Source organism: Cavia porcellus, unplaced genomic scaffold, assembly GCF_034190915.1.
Source record: "Cavia porcellus strain 051 isolate PalLab524CR breed Dunkin Hartley unplaced genomic scaffold, mCavPor4.1 scaffold_12, whole genome shotgun sequence".
NCBI classification, from domain to species: Eukaryota; Metazoa; Chordata; class Mammalia; order Rodentia; family Caviidae; genus Cavia; species Cavia porcellus.
Genome location: NW_026947495.1, coordinates 26,292,894 through 26,310,967, shown reverse-complemented (window position 1 = coordinate 26,310,967; position 18,074 = coordinate 26,292,894). Strand labels below are relative to the sequence as shown.

Here is an 18,074-nt window from a genome sequence, read left to right as displayed (position 1 = left end):
CTTAGCTCACACAGCATAGTCCTCAAGGTTCATCCATGTTGTAGCACATTTCAGAATTTCCTTCATGGGGGAGGGGGGCGAGTACCAGGGATCAAACTTAGGACATTGCACTCACCAGGCAGGCACTTGTGTCACTGAGTTACATCGCCAGGCGAGATATTATTAAGGCTCTTTGTATATATTTGTTTATCTATTCATCTGCTAATGAATACCTGGATTGTTTCCATCTCAATTGATTTTGAAACTGTTAAAATTGACTGTAGTGATAGCTACAAATATTTGTAAACATATTTAAAGTCAATGAAACATGCACTTAAGTGGGTGAATTCTATGGTATGGGTGTTTTTGTTTTTTAGGTGCTGGGGATCAAACTCAGGACCTTGCACATGCTAGGCAAGTGCTGGGCTACTTGCATTCCCAGCTGTGGTACATGAACTGCATCTCAATAATGCTGTTGAAACGCCAGACAAAGGGTTGGGTGTGATAGTGCATGGCTGTAACCCCAGCACATGGGGAGAGGCATGGGCAGGAGGATCCCAGTGAGTTCAAGGCCAGCCTGGGTTACAGAAGTTCAAGGGCAGCCTCAACTATATTGCAAGATCTTGTCTGAAACAACCAGAAGCACCAAAAAACTCCATGCCAGGTAAGTAAGGAAATGGCAGATTTGACAAAAGGTTGATGACAGGAGAGTTTATAACAGGAGAAATTCTTGAAAAAAACCCATTACCACCACATGTCTTTTTTCTTTGTGGTTTTACAAATATCCCAAAGCTATTTTAAGTTATTTTTTAGGTGGGAAAATAGGAACCAGTGTATTCTTCTAAAGCAATAATTAATTTACTTGAAATTCCACATACAACAGCTTTTAAGAACTACTAAATATGTGCTTGAAAATTTCTGTACAGTTGGCAAAGTGTGCCAAGAAGTCAAGCTACCACCACACATTTATCTGTCTCAATCAAAGATGCAGAAGCAGTTAACACACAACACTGAATCTCACTGGTCCCTATGGGAGTCACCTTTTGTAACCAGTGAGCAAATTTAATCACCCTAGCACAGAAAATACCAAAGTTAAAAATACTACAAGGTTGCTTCCTATGTCTTCTATTTTTGGGGGGCAGGATTGGGGACTAAATCCTGGGCCTTCATACTGAGCCGACCCCCCCTCCTTTTTTTCTTGGTTGGATTCTGCTATTAACAAGATTGTTTTACAGCAACTTAAAATTTGGGAGTGGATTATCTTTGTCGGTGAACTTTTAGAGATAGAATAAAAAGTATGGCAATTTTGTGTTTTGTTACATATTTTCAGTTGATCAGTGGAAAAATGAGGTTGATATTTCTTACAAGTATTAATATTTAACTATTTCTATGTGCAGCAGGGCTTTGTCTTATCTTTTGTTCTGTTTTGTTGCCTTAATTCTCATTCTTAGATTGCTGCTTAGATTGACCATTTCTCCAGGTGATAACAGATTAGGTGAATAGACTTCATTTTTGTATGTTCTAATGTTTTTATGTATCTAAGATACGTTGAACTATGTAGCCTAGGCTGGCTTCAAACAAGCAGCAATCCCCCTGCCTCAGGTTCATAAGTGCTTGGATTACAGACATGTGCCATCACATCCAGCTCCCATGTGAATAAACTAATTCCATGAATGACTGTAGTCTTACCACGGTCACTCTAAAGTATGTGATGAAAACGCCTTGTATAAACTTTTATCAGGCTTGTCACTTTCTCATGTCTTGTGTTTTCCTTTGCATATTTGTTTTATTGTACCTATAATGTATTGTTACATTAAAAAGTACCTTTAAAACATGTCTTTACCATTTATTTATTTATTTATTTGGAGACAGTCTCACTATGTAGCCCAGGCTGGCTTTGAATTTGTGACAATCTTCCTACCTCAGTCTCCTGAGTGCTGGGATTACAGGTGTGCTCCACCACATGGTTATTTTGAACTCTAATTTGCTGAGAAAAGCAAAGCAGCAAATTTTTAATAATCTCACTACACCTACCCATCAATTTGTGCTTGTACCCTGTACTTGATTTTTCCTTGAATCTACCCATGAATCCTCTGCATGCTTATGTAAGGCTAATCTGTTATTTGTGTGCCGGATCTCACTCTTCTTGGGGACTTCACAAGTTCTGTATCCTTTGTAATGGCAAATCTTTTCTTTATACTCTTTCTCTTTAACATAAAAACACATGATCTTTCTTGAGAAAAATACATTTTTTTTTTTTCATCAGCCTTAGTTTCTCTCTTCTTTATATCCTTGGTAACTTTTCCCCCCTGAAGCCAGGTCCTTGCACATGCTAGGCCACTGCATCAAACCCCTAGCCCTTGCATTCTTGCTAATTTCTGATTGGGTAAGACTACTTTGAAAAACTGAAGGAAAGGGAACTTATATAAGGGAGATTTTTTTCTTCTTTTTTTGGTACTGGAAACTGAACGCACGACCTTGCACTTGTTAGGCAGGCACTATGCTGCTGAGCTACATCCCTGGCTAAAGAAGATATTAAGAAAACAAACAAATTTTTAAAGGCAGCAAGTTTCTAAATCATCCCTTTTTACTTCTGAATTATTCTCAGTTTAGATTTTTGTAGCTTTTATTCCTTAAGTAAATTTTACCCTTTCTAACTTTTAAAAATCCATGATGACTTTTTTTTACTGCCCAAGATTTTGAATGGCTAGTCCCAAATTTGCCATTTTAGTGAATATTTCTTCAGGCAACAAGTAACCTAAATAGCATAGACTCCCCCAAGATCAGCCAACCTAGTTTAGGAAGTACAAGAGTGCACGTTGAAAGTGTCCCTGTGGCATATCCTGTGTAATTTTTATTTTGTGAATAATTTCTGGGGCTTGGAAGGGAACTGGTTCCTCTGTTTCTCTTAATGTTAGGGAGAGTATGAGGCATGTTAAAGAAACCTCTTTTAAATTCCATCTTTCTGACTTCCATTTCTAGACAAGCCAGAGTAATAGGAACTAAATTTATCTCTCTACCTTTTTTGGGGTTTGTTTTTGGACTGGAAATCGAACTCAGGATCTTGCACTTGCCATGCGGGTGATTGTGCTACTGATCTATATCACAAGCCCCTATCCTTCTATCTAAACTAAAAAAACAATAAAACCATATGAAGCAACTGTTTTCACATGCTGAACATGAGGCAGCTAGGAATAGTAAATTCAGAGAAGATAACAAAAGTCTTTTTATGGCCCCAGTTCAGTTTCCCTGCCACAACTCATGGGAGAGGAGCCTAGGGAGTGCTGCTGAATTAGGAGATGGAGTTGAGATTATAACCTTCTATCCACAGGACTTAAATTTGTACAAGTTGCAGCCTTGGTTGGCTCCAAAGCAGGGTGGCTTCCCAGAGAGGAAAACAGAGTAGAACCAGTTCACAGCAAGCAACGACAGCAAAAGCAAGCAAACATGGGAGAAGACAAGTCTCTGTCACTTACAGAGTATCCAGGCTACCGACTAGAGTGGTACCAAACCAATTAGTGGATTGATTTAGTAATCACCCACCTTTAATCCCAGCATCAGGTGTTCTAGATTCAGGTGTCTCTGAGAAAGCCCTACCAATGACTGCACTAGGCTTTATAGGGACATCTAGTCATAACACTATCTAAACTTGTTTTCTTCTTGAATATTCTTTTCACCACAATCTCAAAGGTTACAAGTGACATTTTTTAGTAATATTCAATGTTTCCCTCTCTTAATGACTTTCATTTTCCCAACATGTTAATTACTGAAGTCTCTTGGTAGGTTGGGTTTTAATCCCTTTATGAATGGTGTCAGCTTTCATTTCTGATCATAGCCTTTTGGTCTTTTAATTGCTGATCATCTGTACTACCATTTTGAAGCTATCAATTGTGGACTAGATCTGGTCCAATACCTGGTCTAAATGTCCTTCAAGCTAAGAATGGTTTCTACACAATAAACATTTGCAGTCAACTTAATGATACAGAACATTAACTTTTTTTTTTTTTTTTTTTTGGTATGAGGGAGCAAACTCAAGACCTAGTACTTGCAAGGCAGGTGCTAATGGCGCTGAGCTAAATCCTGGAACTTTAACTTTGAATCCTGCAGCCATGGTATGTAGAGCAGGCTGGCCTGAACTTACTATGTACCCTAGGCTACCCTCAAACTCAAGGTGATCCTCTAGCCTCAGCCTTCCAAATATTGGGATTATAGGCCTGTACCACCATGCCCTTCTTTTATTATTATGCACTTTAAAGTAAATGTAACCAAATTATAATCACAAAACTCATTTTCAATTGAATACTGTATTGTTACTAGTGAGATATTTTCCATTAAGAATTGCCAAATCAGGCTGGGGATTTAGCTCAGCTGTGTAAGCACCTGCCTGGTGAGTGCACAGTTGAGTTTGTCCCTGGTATGCAAACAAACAAACAGAATCCACAAATTTTTGGGGGGGTGGGGTGGGTACTGGGGATCGAACTCATGACCTTGCACTTGCCAGGCAGGTGCCTATGCCACTGAGTCGAATCCCCAGCCCCACCAAATGTTTTTTTTTTTTTTTTAATTGGTACTGGGGATCGAACTTACGACCATCTGCTTGCAAGGCAGGTGCTTATGCTGCTGAGCTAAATCCCCAGCCCCACACCAAATGTTTTTTAATCTTCACATATTAATATAATAAAATACTTGTTTCTTTTTTCAAAGTGGATCCCAGATTGGCCCTTTCCCTACTGTGTACCACCACAGCTGAGCATACTGCCACATGATGCATATATACAACATTTTACTGTTGGTGCTCTCCTCCCATTCCAAATCTGCCTCAAAGACTGCTACTGGGAAATTTTTATGTTTAAAGACTTATGCTTCAGGAACCCTGAGTAGCCAGGAATGGTGGCACACACCTGTAATTCCAGCACTTGGGAGACTCATACAGGAAGAGTGCTGCTAGTTCAAGGCCAGCCTGGGCTACAAAATGAGCTAAAGTTCAGCCTGAACTGCATAGCAAGCCCCTGTCTCAAAAAGACAAAACTACAATAAAAACAGGACTTGCATAATGTATATACATTATATTCATGTCCACAAAAATGGTAAACTAGAAACCTTTTATATTCACAAAGAGGAAATCAGTGCTCCAAAAAGGCAATGTCTAAGCAATGCAAGTAAATTTTTTCTGTTGTACTTTATCAATGCAATAATCATATTTTTTGTTAGTTACTATATGTATGCATATATATATATATATATATATACACATTATTACTATGAGCAGACTGTAGAATACACTGGTCTGTTCATTTTAAAAATTGTATACATTTTCTTTTTGTCAGGGCTGAGGTTAAACACAGGCCTTGTACATGCTAAGCACATGATCTACCACCAAGCTATATCCTTGGTCACACTATATTTTCAAGTGTATAATGCAATATTGTTATTGTAGGTAGAACGTTGTACAGCAGAGCTTCAGAATTCATTTACCTTATATAACTGAAATTTTACTCCTTACTACATTTTACTTCTTTATGTTAGGTGTAACTTCTTTTTAACTAACAATACAGGTGAATCTTCACCATCTTATTGTTTAGAATAAAAGATTTATTAACAAGAATTATTTCAAAGAATGGCTAAAGATAATAAAATATAGAAGCAGATAGATGCTTAGAAATAAAACACATTCAAAAGAGACATCAGAAGTAGGGCAAAGGGGACACAAGGGAAATATTAGCATATACAAGAGGAAAAAGACACTATGGAGAGGAAAATGGAAAAAGATTTAAATGTAGGTTCTCTTTTTCATTGTTTCATAAAAATTCTCTGTGACATTTCTTTTAAAGAGTTCTAAAAAAATACAGCCTCCTCAAGTTCCTTGCTGCATGCTAGGGTAGCCTTTGAGATTACAGAGCAAAGATAACTATACTATCCTTTTGAGTTTCAAGATAAAAATAGGAAAATTAAGGCAGAACAGGAGAAAAACCACTAAAAATGAGAGTGTTTTGAAGACATTCAACTTGCTTGCTTGCTTTTGAAGACGGCGAACTAAATTTTTTTCCATACTCCATCAAAAAACCCCCACTGTGCAAAGTAATTCCAGTGACATATTGACAGCACAGTCTCCAGTCAAACAGCTGCATCATAACTGAAAAGTTACGGTGACAGTAAAAGTAATTCAATTCTGCTTTTCTGTATAAGGAGCCTCTGTAAGAAAACATGGGTACGGGGACTGGGGATTTAACTTAGCGGCATAAGCACCTGCCTTGCAAGCAGGCAGTCGTGAGTTCGATCCCTGGTACCGATAAAAAGGAAAAAGACAAAAAAAAAAAACAAAAAACAAAAAACCCAAAAAACCAAACAAACAAATAAAAAAAACATGGGTACGGAGTAATCTACAATAAGATTTTTTAAATCAAAGGCTACTTAGCGTTCTTATTACAGGAATCTTCTTCCAATCCTGAAATGGAGTAAAAGCTACTATAGTCCATTTAGTATCTAAAACCTAATACTTTTGGGATCACAACTTGTGCCATAGAGTTTAAAATATACTTTCTGTCCAAGATTTATTATACTTGTTGGTATGATACATTAAGACACTGTGTTTCATATGAAACTAATAGTGACAAATACATATGATGACTTTCTTTTAAATCTGTGAAACATTATTGGGCTACAGTTCCTTGTGGACAGCTGAAGTCATGGATGAAAAATAAGAGGGGGTTGGTCACTGTATGCCAGTGGGTTTCAACTTCTGGTATTCATTAGGATCACCTGCAAGGCTTACCAAGTAAGGGTGTTCAGGTTAAAGATAAGGCCCAAATTAAGTAAGAAAACACAGAGGAGATAATTGGTGCCATATGTTTTGAAACAAGGCCACTTTCACAGGCTATCAATATTAAGAATGCTCTGGTAATAAGGCGAGGTGGTAGAAATCAGGAAATATAAGTTTAGGACTTTGTGGTAAATTCTTAGGTTAACATTCTTTGTTTTATAGTCTCTATATGTGTAATAAAAATAAACACACTCCTCCCCTTTTTTGAGGCAGGATCTTGCTTTTAGTACAGGCTGATCTCATGGTGCTCGTCTTGCCTTAGCCTACTGAGTGCTCTGATCACAGTGCTTTTTCACTTTCAGAAAGATAATGTGAAGGTACAAGAAGTTCTACAAATGTTAGAACTCTGGGCAAGAAAAAATTTTAAAGCAAGGTTTTATTTCAATTTCTAAGCTTTCTGTAGAAACGTTATCAACTCAGTAGGAACTGAAGATAAAGAATATGATGACCAGGAAGGTAGGAGTCCAACAATAATGCTAGGATTTCATACCATGTCTAGGCATCAATGTTTTTACCTAACAATATTCAAATTAGCTCTTCCTTATGCTAATCTTAAATTATTTTGTTTCATATGTATGAATTTAGCTTTTGATAAAAATTACAGTTCCTAAGAACAAGACCATATCCCATATTTTTCATATATAAATATATCATATTTAAATACATAAATTTTTGCTGAGTTGACTCTGGCATTAGGAAGAGAAGAAACAAAAACATAAAATTTTATATGCCTTACCTATTATGTTTTAGTGAGATTTAGGAAGCTTTACTACTAGAAATGATTAAAACTCAGTAATGTGAGTTTTTATATTTTTAATCCATTCTGTCTTTTTCTTTTTTTTTTTTTTTTAAATCGGTACCAGGTATCGAACTCATGACCGCACACTTGCAAGGCAGGCACTTATGCCGCTGAGCTAAATCCCCAGCCCTTTTAATCCATTCTGTACTCTTTATAGTACCTAATACAGTGTTGGGCATAAAACTCAGTTCTCTTTATTCCCAGAAGTCATATTCAATAAGCTGCATGTATGTTCTTAGGAGACAATGAGTCATTCTTCCTAGAAAAAATATAGAGTTGGGATTCCTGCAACCTTCAGGTCACAATATTTTTGTGTTTCTGTTGAAGAATATCTTTATATATGTTTCATATAATAATTATATGCAGTTTTAAAAGTAATAAAACACTCTGAGAAGAGTTTAATGTTTTGATTCTGAGGAACATGTTCATTTCTTTGGTTTTTGGTCTCATAATACTGTATACTACACTTTTTAAAAACAAATCTTTGCCAGGTGTAGTGGTGCACACATGTACTCACAGTACTTGGGAAGCTTAAGCAGGAGGACTGCCATGAATTCAAGGCCAGCCTAGACTACACAGCAGAACTATCTCAAGAAACCAAAACCAAAAGCAAACCAAACACCAAAGTTATTATCTAATGAATTCACAAATTTAGCTATCTTTCCATTTTTTCTCTAACCTTATCATGAAGTTTGGAAGTCTGGCACTATAGACTCACATATATACCATTGATTCATTAATACTGAAGTGACAGCCAACAGTAATTTAACTCATGCCTGAAAACACTTCAGAAACTTTTCTTGCTTAGGAACACAAGACAGAACTTCAGCATTATCCTGGGGGACCATTTTAAATGGTGAAATCACAATGAAAAACAGAAGAAAGATGTGAAAACAGCACTAAACAGGCACCAACTATTGTGAGTTTCCAATGAGAATTAAGGGAGGCAAAGTGTGCACGGTTTGACTTCAGCTGCAAATGTGTTTGTCTGATAGCTCAAATTTTTTGCCACTCTAAACATGTCTATGAATGTTAAATAAGAAAGTGATATAAGATTATTTTCACATCTTGCCTACTGTCAATAATGAATATTGAGTCCAACTGTCTCTTAGATATTTTGATTTAAATTCTTTGGGATAATAGTCAAAGATATTTGGGCTTTATAGATCATACTATAGTTCCACTTTTAATATGGGGGCAGGGAGGTCTTCCGTACTGTTTCCCATACTTGTTGGACCAATCCACATTCCCACCAGTAGTGCACAAGGGTTCTTTTTACTTTACATTCTCATCAACATTTGGTATCTTTCATTGTTTTGGTAAAAGCCACTCTAGGGTTGGGGGTATAGCTCAGCAGCACAATGCCTGCCTGCCAAGCACTTAGTCCTGAGTTCCCTTTCTGGTACAAAAAAAAGATAGCAGCCATTTTAACAAGTATGAGTTGGTTTTAGTTTGCATTTCTCTCTCTCTTTTTTTTAATCGGTACCAGGGATCGAACTCATGACTGCCTGCTTGCAAGGCAGGTACTTATGCACCTGAGCTAAATCCCCAGCCCTTGCATTTCTCTTATTATTACTGATATTAATTGAGTATGTTTTCATATATCTATTGACAATTTGTAAATCTTCTCTGGAGAATTTTTTTTTTACTTAAAAAATGCTTTTATTGGATATTGATCAATTATAAGTACTGTAAGTTAGACATTAAGCCAAAACACAGTTACAGGTTAAATATAACACAAAGATGTTTTAAATAAAATCCCTCCATGGAGACAGGTCAAAGTTCATCAATGTTCTCTTTTGGAAATAAGCAGAGTGGAAAAAGATCTTCCATTCCAGGTGAAAAATAATGAAGATAGGATAATTTGCATGCTCTAAATGATTTTCTGTGACTACATCAGTAGAGTTGCCAGATTTAGAAAAACAGTGCAAAAAAAAAAAAAAAAAAGATGCTCACTTAAACTTTAATTTCAGATAATAAACACTTTAAGAATATGCAAATATTGCAGGAAACATACTTAAGCTAAGAAACTGCTTGTTTAAAATTCAAATTTAACTGGGCATTGGCAGAGAAATTTTTATTTAAAGCTTTTACTCATTTAAAAACTTGGTTATTTGTATTTGGGATATTAACTCCTGAGATACATGGCTTCCAAGTATTTTCTCCCGTTCTGCAAGCTGCCTGTTCACAAAAAGTGAAATTTAACCCAGGGCACATTTCTATTTTCAATGTTCTAACACAATGTTCTAACACAAAAGAGGTGGGCATCCATATAATACAAAATTCTCATGTAATAAAAATTATAATATTCACAGCTAATTTGCCATTTAAAACCATCTAGGCCTGAGCTGGGTGTGGTGGTACTTGGGAGGCTGAAGAAGGAAGTTTGAGGCCAGTCTAGTTACATAGCAAGACTGTGTCTCAAAACAAACAAACAAACAAACAAACAAACAACATGCCTAGGCTTTCTCAGTCATGCAATTTAACATTCACAGAAACAGAAACAGAAATATGTGAATTTCTCTGGCAGTGGTGAGCAGTCCTGATAGGAAGAAAATTTTCTAAGGCGTATTTCAGTGGAAAAAGGTTCATCAATCCCTTTTTTCATCCCTAAATCCCACTTGCAACCACAAATGGTGACTACGCCTCCTGTGAGTGATTATTATAACTTAGGTCCTCACTCTAAAAAAGAGCTCAATGGTCCTCTTTGGTAACCTCACAGGGATGTTATGACAGTAAATGAAAGGCTTTGTAATACATTCTGAAAAATGGATTAGAGACCTGACTCAAGGAAAGATTACTATTTTTAACACGTAACATTTGTCAGAGAAGCTTCAGCTCTTCCAACTTTAAGTTGCTAATACTTTATAAATTGCTTTAATATAGAGGTAGTGGGGTTTATTTCTGTGATACACCTTTCTCCCTTTACTGATGAAAAATGAGCAACCCAGAGTCTGAAAATTTCCAGCACGATATTTCACTGTTAGGTTATGCACAAAAAATACAATCTTCCCAAACGCTTATAAAAGCTTCACATATTAAGCAAATGCTCTAAAGACAAGGTCTACGGAGTATCAGTACTTCACTTGGGTGAATAAAGGGAGGCTTGCCTAATTTTTATGTACTGGGGAGACTTGACTTTTAGTTTACTTATAGAATGTTTGGCTTATATGGATTTTGTTTAAAAACAACAGAGAAAGATGATTATACTATTTTTATCTACTACATTGGAAAATGATTTCAGTTATTTATTAACTTGAGCCCTGTAGTTGCTTTAAAACTAGCAACGGACCATAATTTAAACCAGCAATACACTATAATCCTAGTCTGCAACACAAAGCTGAGGATTAGGTATTTTGGTCATACTCACCTTAAATTATTTTGTTGGCCAGGTGAAATGACACTGTAGTAAACTGGCATTCCTGTTGTGGGCATAGATCCTTGATTAGACTGACTAGAGAACATAACAGGCTGTTGATAAGTCTGATGGGCTACTCCTTGAGAACCTTGAGGCAGTGAAACCTAAAAGTTGAAAGACAATTTAAAGACATCTAAACCGTGAAGATGTTCAAGTTTTTAGCTTCATAAACTTTTAAAGTATGAGCAGTAAGAAAAGGCAACACTGTCTTTTCCAGGTAAGTTTGCCTTAGTACCACTACTATGTTCTATTTCCTTGAGTAGGTTATTGTTTTTGGCTAGCACTTATCAATTATACAATAGACTAGATGCATAAGATCTTGAAAACTGTGATTTATGTTCTTAAGAAAGTTATTTTAAAAAGAAAATTTCCACACAAGGATGACTGTCTGACATGAAAACAGACACACCATTTATGATAGGCAGAGCCAAGTAAGACTCAGGGAGTATGTACTGGAAAAGAGCACGTGAGAACTTTGGAGCTTCAGATACATGAGATATCACCTCCATCACTTCATTATCTATGTGACATTGGGCAAATGTTTAACTCGTGTCAGGTCCCTTGGTTCCTTATCTGAAAAATTAGAAACTCTACCTGGAGCACAGGGAGGAAGTACCGTGTCTGTTGTGGGATAGCACAGCTAGAGGATATAGTATAGGAGGGATTCAGTGAAAGTGAATCATTAAATTCTCTTATCTACAAGAAAGCATATGGACATAATGGATCCTTTAGTTGTCTACTTTCTAAATGGAAATAATACAGGATAGACTTTCCAATTTAAAAATATACAATATTATAGTTCGATTATAGGGACTCTTATTAAGTTAAGCCTAAATGAAAAGTTACAATGATGATATTGTCAATGAAGATGATAATGAAGGTTACCATTACTGACTATACTTACTGCCATGTATCAAGTTGTAATTGCTTTAGGTGCATTATCTCTTTAAGGTGTCCTAACCTATGAAGGTATTTTTATCATTTGTGTTTTATGGACAGATAAATTGGGATTAATTATCTTGCCCAGGGTTGTATAGCTAATAAAGAAATTAGGATTCCAACCAATGCTCTGTGGCTTCAGAGCATTAGGTCTTTAACGACATCACTGTTTTCTCCTCTTGGCTGTGATTCAAAAGTTAATGATTTGTACCAGGTATGGTGGCACATACCTGTAAACCCAATGCTCGGGAGGCGGAGGTAGGAGGATTATTAAAGTTTGACACCACTCTGGGCTTAATAGTGAGTTCAAGATCAGCTTGAACTACATAGCAAGACCCTGTCTTTTTTTTTTTTTTTTTTTAAAATTGGTACCTGGATTGAACTCACAACCACCTGCTTGCAAGGCAGGCGCTTATGCCGCTGAGCTAAATCCCCAGCTCCTGCAAGACCCTGTTTTTAAAAACAAAAAACAGGGGCTGGGGATTTAGCTCAGCGGCATAAGCGCCTGCCTTGCAAGTGTGCAGCTGTGAGTTCAATCCCTGGTACTGCCAAAAAAACAAAAAACAAAATAAAATACCAAACACCGCCAACCAACCAAGTTAATAATTAATTTCTGCATGCTGGGAGGCTGAGGCAGCACTATGGCAAATAGCAGAAACTTACCCACTCAAAGAGACTCTATCTCAAAGTTAAAAAAAAAAAAAAAAAAGCTTGGGATACAGCTCAGTATGAGGGCCCTGGGTTCAATTCCTAATAGTGCAAAAAAGAAATCAATTAACTTCAAAGTCTTGCTTATATAGCACGTTCTAAAATGCAACTAGTCCTCAAAATGCACAGTAACCTTTTGATTACTTTTCCTTTGGTCTAAGGTCATAATAGAAATGTACATGTCTGATTTATCTAACTGTGCAATACAACATATTTCAGGGTTTTTTTTTTGGTCTGTAGGAGCAGTATAATATTGTGAGATTATTAATTGTATAAATATATATGAAAGGCATACCTGAGAAAAATGAAACAGACTTAATTAGATGATTTAAGCTACTGGAATAAATTTTTAACTAGGTAAAGAAAAAATACAAAGTACCCAAAGAGAGAATGTGCACCCACAGAATACATTAGTGAGGACAGATTTTCCGGCTTATGTTTAGATGGTAGTTTATCATTTCCACGTGTCTATCAAATACAGTAGGGAGAATATTTAAAGCAGGCTGCCATTCACAGCTGCCTGGGACACTGTCTACAACCATTTATTCAGTGTGAAGATTACATGAGATAAATATAAAAATACTTCTATAACTTGTAAAAAAGTAAGCTATAGGAATTATGACAACTAAGTTCTAGAATATTTCTGACATCCAGTTCCATTAAAAAAATAGCAACAAAGCCCTATTAAAAAATGACATTTTTCTCACTAGACTGTGAGACCTAAAGGCTAAAGGCAGATCTTATTTATCTTCATCTCTAGCATCTAGCATAACATCTGGGCCTTCAACACATGCTCAAAATCAGGGTCCTTGAGAAAGCAGTGTTTTTTTTTTTGTCTGTTTGCTTTTATTTTGTGGTACCAGGGATCAAACTCATGACCTCGCACTTGCTATGCAGGGGCTTATGCCACTGAGCTAAATCCCTAGCCATGGTTTGCTTTTTTTAAAACACGGTCTTGTGCCAAGCATGGTGGCTCACACCTGTAATCCCAGCACTTGGGAGGCTGAGGCAGGAGGATTGCTGCGAGTTCAAGATCAGCCTAGGCTACAAAGTGAGCTCAAGGCCAGCCTGAACTGCATAGAAAGAGCCTGTCTCAAAAACAAAACAAAACAAAACAAAACAAAACAAAACAAAAAAACCAGTCTTGCTAGGTAGTGCAGGCTAGCCTTGAATTCAATTATGTAGCCCAGGTTGGCCTTGAACTCATGGCAATCCTCTTGCTTCAGCCTAATGATGGCTGGCATTACATGCATGTGCCACCATGCCCAGTCCAAAAAGCAGTGTTCTGATCTGGTACTCTATCATGTCTAACATCTACCTGTGGGGGAATCAGGGAAAGGGTAGCTCATGTATCCAGGCTAAAGCATGGAAGATAAGGAATAAAAAGCATATAGAATGTGAAAAAAAACTAGTTTCATGATGTAACTCTTCATTATAGTTGCTTTTGATTATCAAGGAGCTTCAAAACTAGACACATAATGTTCAATAACCTTTAAAAATTTCACATTTCATATTTTTTTCTAGAATTATGTAAAATATGCTTATATATTTGTTTATATCTCAGAATATCTTAATTAAATTATGTCCATACTTATCCTTTAAGAGCTAGCTAAAGATTTTATCTTCCTAGAATGCTTTAGTGTTAGGCATTTACTTGTTCACTGCTTTATTTCATGGTATCTTCAGTTACTGGTTTGTATACTACTTATTTTTTTTTCTTTTTATTGGTACCAGCGATCGAACTCACGACTGCCTGCTTGCAAGGCAGGTGCTTATACTGCTGAGCTAAATCCCCAGCCCCTGTATACTACTGTTTATCTGTGTTTAGACAAAATGCATATATATTTTATCTTCTCATATTGATTAAATTTTTCCTTCATAGATGAATAAAAAGTCATTTGACTTCAAGTTAGTATTATCTATTAAAAAAACACCTCATATGGTCAGTCACGTCTGTGGCACAGACGTGCCAACATACTGGGGACTCTTGCAGGAAGGTACAATTTAAGCCCAGCCTAGTGAATGTGGCAACTAAATGAGACTCTGTTACAAAAGAAAAAATAAAACAGTGCTAGGGATATAGCTGAGGGTACTAGATTAAATTTCTAGTATTGAAAAATATAAACAAAAACATCCCAAACAAACCCCTCAACAAAACACAACAAAAACCTAATGAGGCTAACTAATAAGGCAAGATTATATGCAAGTTATTTTATTTTATTTTTGGTACCGGAGATCAAACTCAGGACTTCATGCTTGCTTGGCAGGTGCTTATGCCACTGAGCTAAACCCCCGGCCTGCAAGTTACTCCCTAAAGATGAAAGGTGATAAGATCACTTTCCTGTACCAACAGCATCCATACTTATTTGTTTTACAGCCATAAATTATAACCCATGACATTTTAAATGCATAGTATCATCCCTTTTTGGGACTGAGGTAGGAGGAAAAAAAAAGTCAGTCCCAGTATAAGAAGCTGCACATACTTACCTAGTTTATAAGAAATTTATGGTTTGTTCTATGTGTATTTCACTACTTTAAGTAACTATACTTCATTTCCATTTTCTCTTCTATTTCTTTCACCCCGAAAAGAGATTTTGTTAAGAACTGAAGAACAGAGGAAGATTATTTTCTTAAATACGTAAACAGTTAAAAACATGGTGCTAGGCAAGATTTACTTGGCAATATCAACATGGTTCAGATATTCTAAATATTGGTAAGGCAAATGAGTAAAGCAATACAATGAGGATAAAACAGTCATTACAACTAACCAAATTCTTTATACTATAAAATTGCACATATAGAAATGTTTCCTTTATATTAAAAAACAGAGAATTTGTATTTATCCAAAACTGTCTCTAACTAAAGCAGCTTAAAAGAAATAACACACCTGATATGATGGCACTGAAGGATAGGGGATGACCACTCCTTGAATCTGATTTCCAATGCTGTTAGGCTGGCCTCCAACTAGGCTCTGACTTTGAGGCTGCTGAACTCCAACTATTCCTTGGTAGTTTTGCTGCTGGTTGGGCATAACTTGATAACCTGTAAAGGAAAAGAAGTTAAATACTGCTTTGAGTTTGAATTGATTTAATAGGTTGATTTTATATTTTAAGCAAGAACTTTTGTGTTCTAAAATGACAGAATGCTCCTTAAAGAGACAAATCTTCAAAACTTTTTAAACTTTAGAAAGCTTACTATAAAGTCAGCTAATTTTTCTTTCTTTTTGGCTTTCTTTCTTTTCTCTCTCTTCTCTCTTTTTTTAAAGGAAGGTTCTTGAAATATAGTTCAGGCTGGCCTGGAGTCACCATGTAGCCTAGGCTGGCCCTGAACTCACAGTGATCCTCTTGACTCAGCCTCGACAGTGCTGAGACTAGACGTGTGTCACCATACCTGACTTTTCTTTTTAAGACGCATTCAAATAAAGCCTATATAGAGATTTCTTCTATGGCCAAGGTATTTTCATGGTCACAGCATTTGTAAATACAGGGCAATCAATGTGCAGTTTGTATTAGTTTTTTATGACAGCATTTTCTGGAGGTCAGGATGGCCTAGAGAATTTGTAGGATCCAAGACAAAAGGAAAAATTTGCAGACACCCATATTCAAAAAGTTTTAGGAATTTCAGGATAGTAAGAGCAGAACTTTAAAGCAACCACGTGGCATTCCCCACCTGCAGAAGATGTAGGTTCTGCTGATAATCCCCAAAAATGAGTGTATGTGTGTGTGTGATAACCACGTTTTCAGAATGGTTACATCTGTAAAGAAGTTTCTCCAAGATATGAATCTGTATATTTGGAATGTGTCAATCAAAATCCTATGAGTAATGAATATCAATTGTATTTTGTTTCCTGAGCCTAAGAGAATATCTTCATGTACACCAATTAGCTCAAGATGCATGTGAATTATTAAATGCTACAACAAGTTCATTTTTTAAAAAAACAAACAAGACTAAAATAAAGCACTCATGAAGCTAGGGATATAGCTCAGCAGCACAGCACCTGCCAGGCAAGCGTGAGTTCCATGAGTTCAATTACTGGTACTCCCCATACCCCAAAACAAAACAACAAGACAAAACAAAACAAAACAAAACACTTATCATTTAACTTCATGCTCTGAAAAAAGTTTTTACACAGATGAACAGAGCTGTAGCACTGCCTATACAAACTTGAACAAGTAGAGACCAATGACATTATTTCCCCGGTAACAACATAAACATAATATATATTCATAAATATATTGTGCCATTTTATAAGTTTTCATTTCCATCCTCAAAATATTCACGTATTTCTTATAGAAAACAGTTTTTTTGAACTTAACTTAGATATGAACATATTAACATTAACGACAACAAAATAAAAATCCAGTATATTGAGTTCTTTAATAGTGAAAGATTTTTGTAAAATGATGCTATTCTATGGCAACACTGCTACGCAGCTATGTTTTAAATTATTTATCAATCTAACTTTGTATGAAAAAAACATATATTCTAGTTCCTTATCCGTAAGAAAGAAGTTGATAATATATTACCTGCTACACCTTTCTTCCTTGTGTATTTCCTGTATTACTTAAAGTTGGAGGTGGGTAAAAGAAGAAAGGAAAAGAAACTTCTTTCTCAGTTTTTAGCCTAACAATTAATATTCAATCTCATTTTCAGCCCCTCAAATGACAAGTATTTCACATTCACACACCAAATCCCAAACATTATCAAAGCATGCACATGTTCCTAAGCAGAGGAAAATAAAAAAAGGAATGGAAATGGTATGTGACCATGAGACTTTAGGGGAACCCAACCTCACCCAAGCATATGCTGCAGTGTCAGAATCTGGGTCCAGCTCTGGATAGACTGGGAAAATAACAATACAACTTGCTGAATTATACCCTAACAAATAAACAAAGCGAAATAAAATGTAGCTACATAGCAAAATTACTGTAAAATACTTTCACTTAATCACATTCCCCTAAGAAACATTAAATGTTTTGTTTAGTAATGTGTGTGTATACACGTTGAGTATAGAACCCAGGGCCTTGTCCATGCTAAGAATGTACTCTGTCATAGAGATACATTTCCCAGCCTGTTACTCTTAAACAGTTTATAAAAAAAAGGTGAAGGTTACAGGCTGTCTCAGAAAGGTTACAGGCTGAAAAAAAAAAAAAAAAGAATTTACATGCAAATGTGACTCTGATTTTTTATAGCAGTTGTCTAATTTTACCAATTTTCGGAGACTCATCCTAGAAGTATTGTCTAAAATTTTCTCTTATGAAAATAAAATGTGGCAAAAGGTTTTCAATAAACAGCTACAGCTATAGTGGTTCAGTGTAGGGTCACTTGGATACTACATCATAGAATTTATATCAGCATATTTCCAATGTATTTTAGATTCTATAATGCAATCTAATGTCAATTAAATATAC

The 18,074-nt window shown here is 36.1% G+C and overlaps 1 protein-coding gene across 10 annotated transcripts in view; it reads right to left on the bottom strand.

Annotated features, from left to right (window-relative positions):
* Positions 1-18,074, bottom strand: part of R3hdm1 (R3H domain containing 1) — a 174,155-nt gene that overhangs the window by 18,804 nt on the left and 137,277 nt on the right. For all 10 annotated transcript variants that reach the window (XM_063259002.1, XM_063259003.1, XM_063259008.1 and 7 more), the window contains 2 exons: positions 15,551-15,705; positions 10,969-11,120 (listed from right to left, as the gene is read on the bottom strand). In XM_063259002.1, the coding sequence (XP_063115072.1) occupies positions 10,969-11,120; positions 15,551-15,705 (307 nt within the window). The remainder of the gene's footprint in view (positions 1-10,968; positions 11,121-15,550; positions 15,706-18,074) is intronic.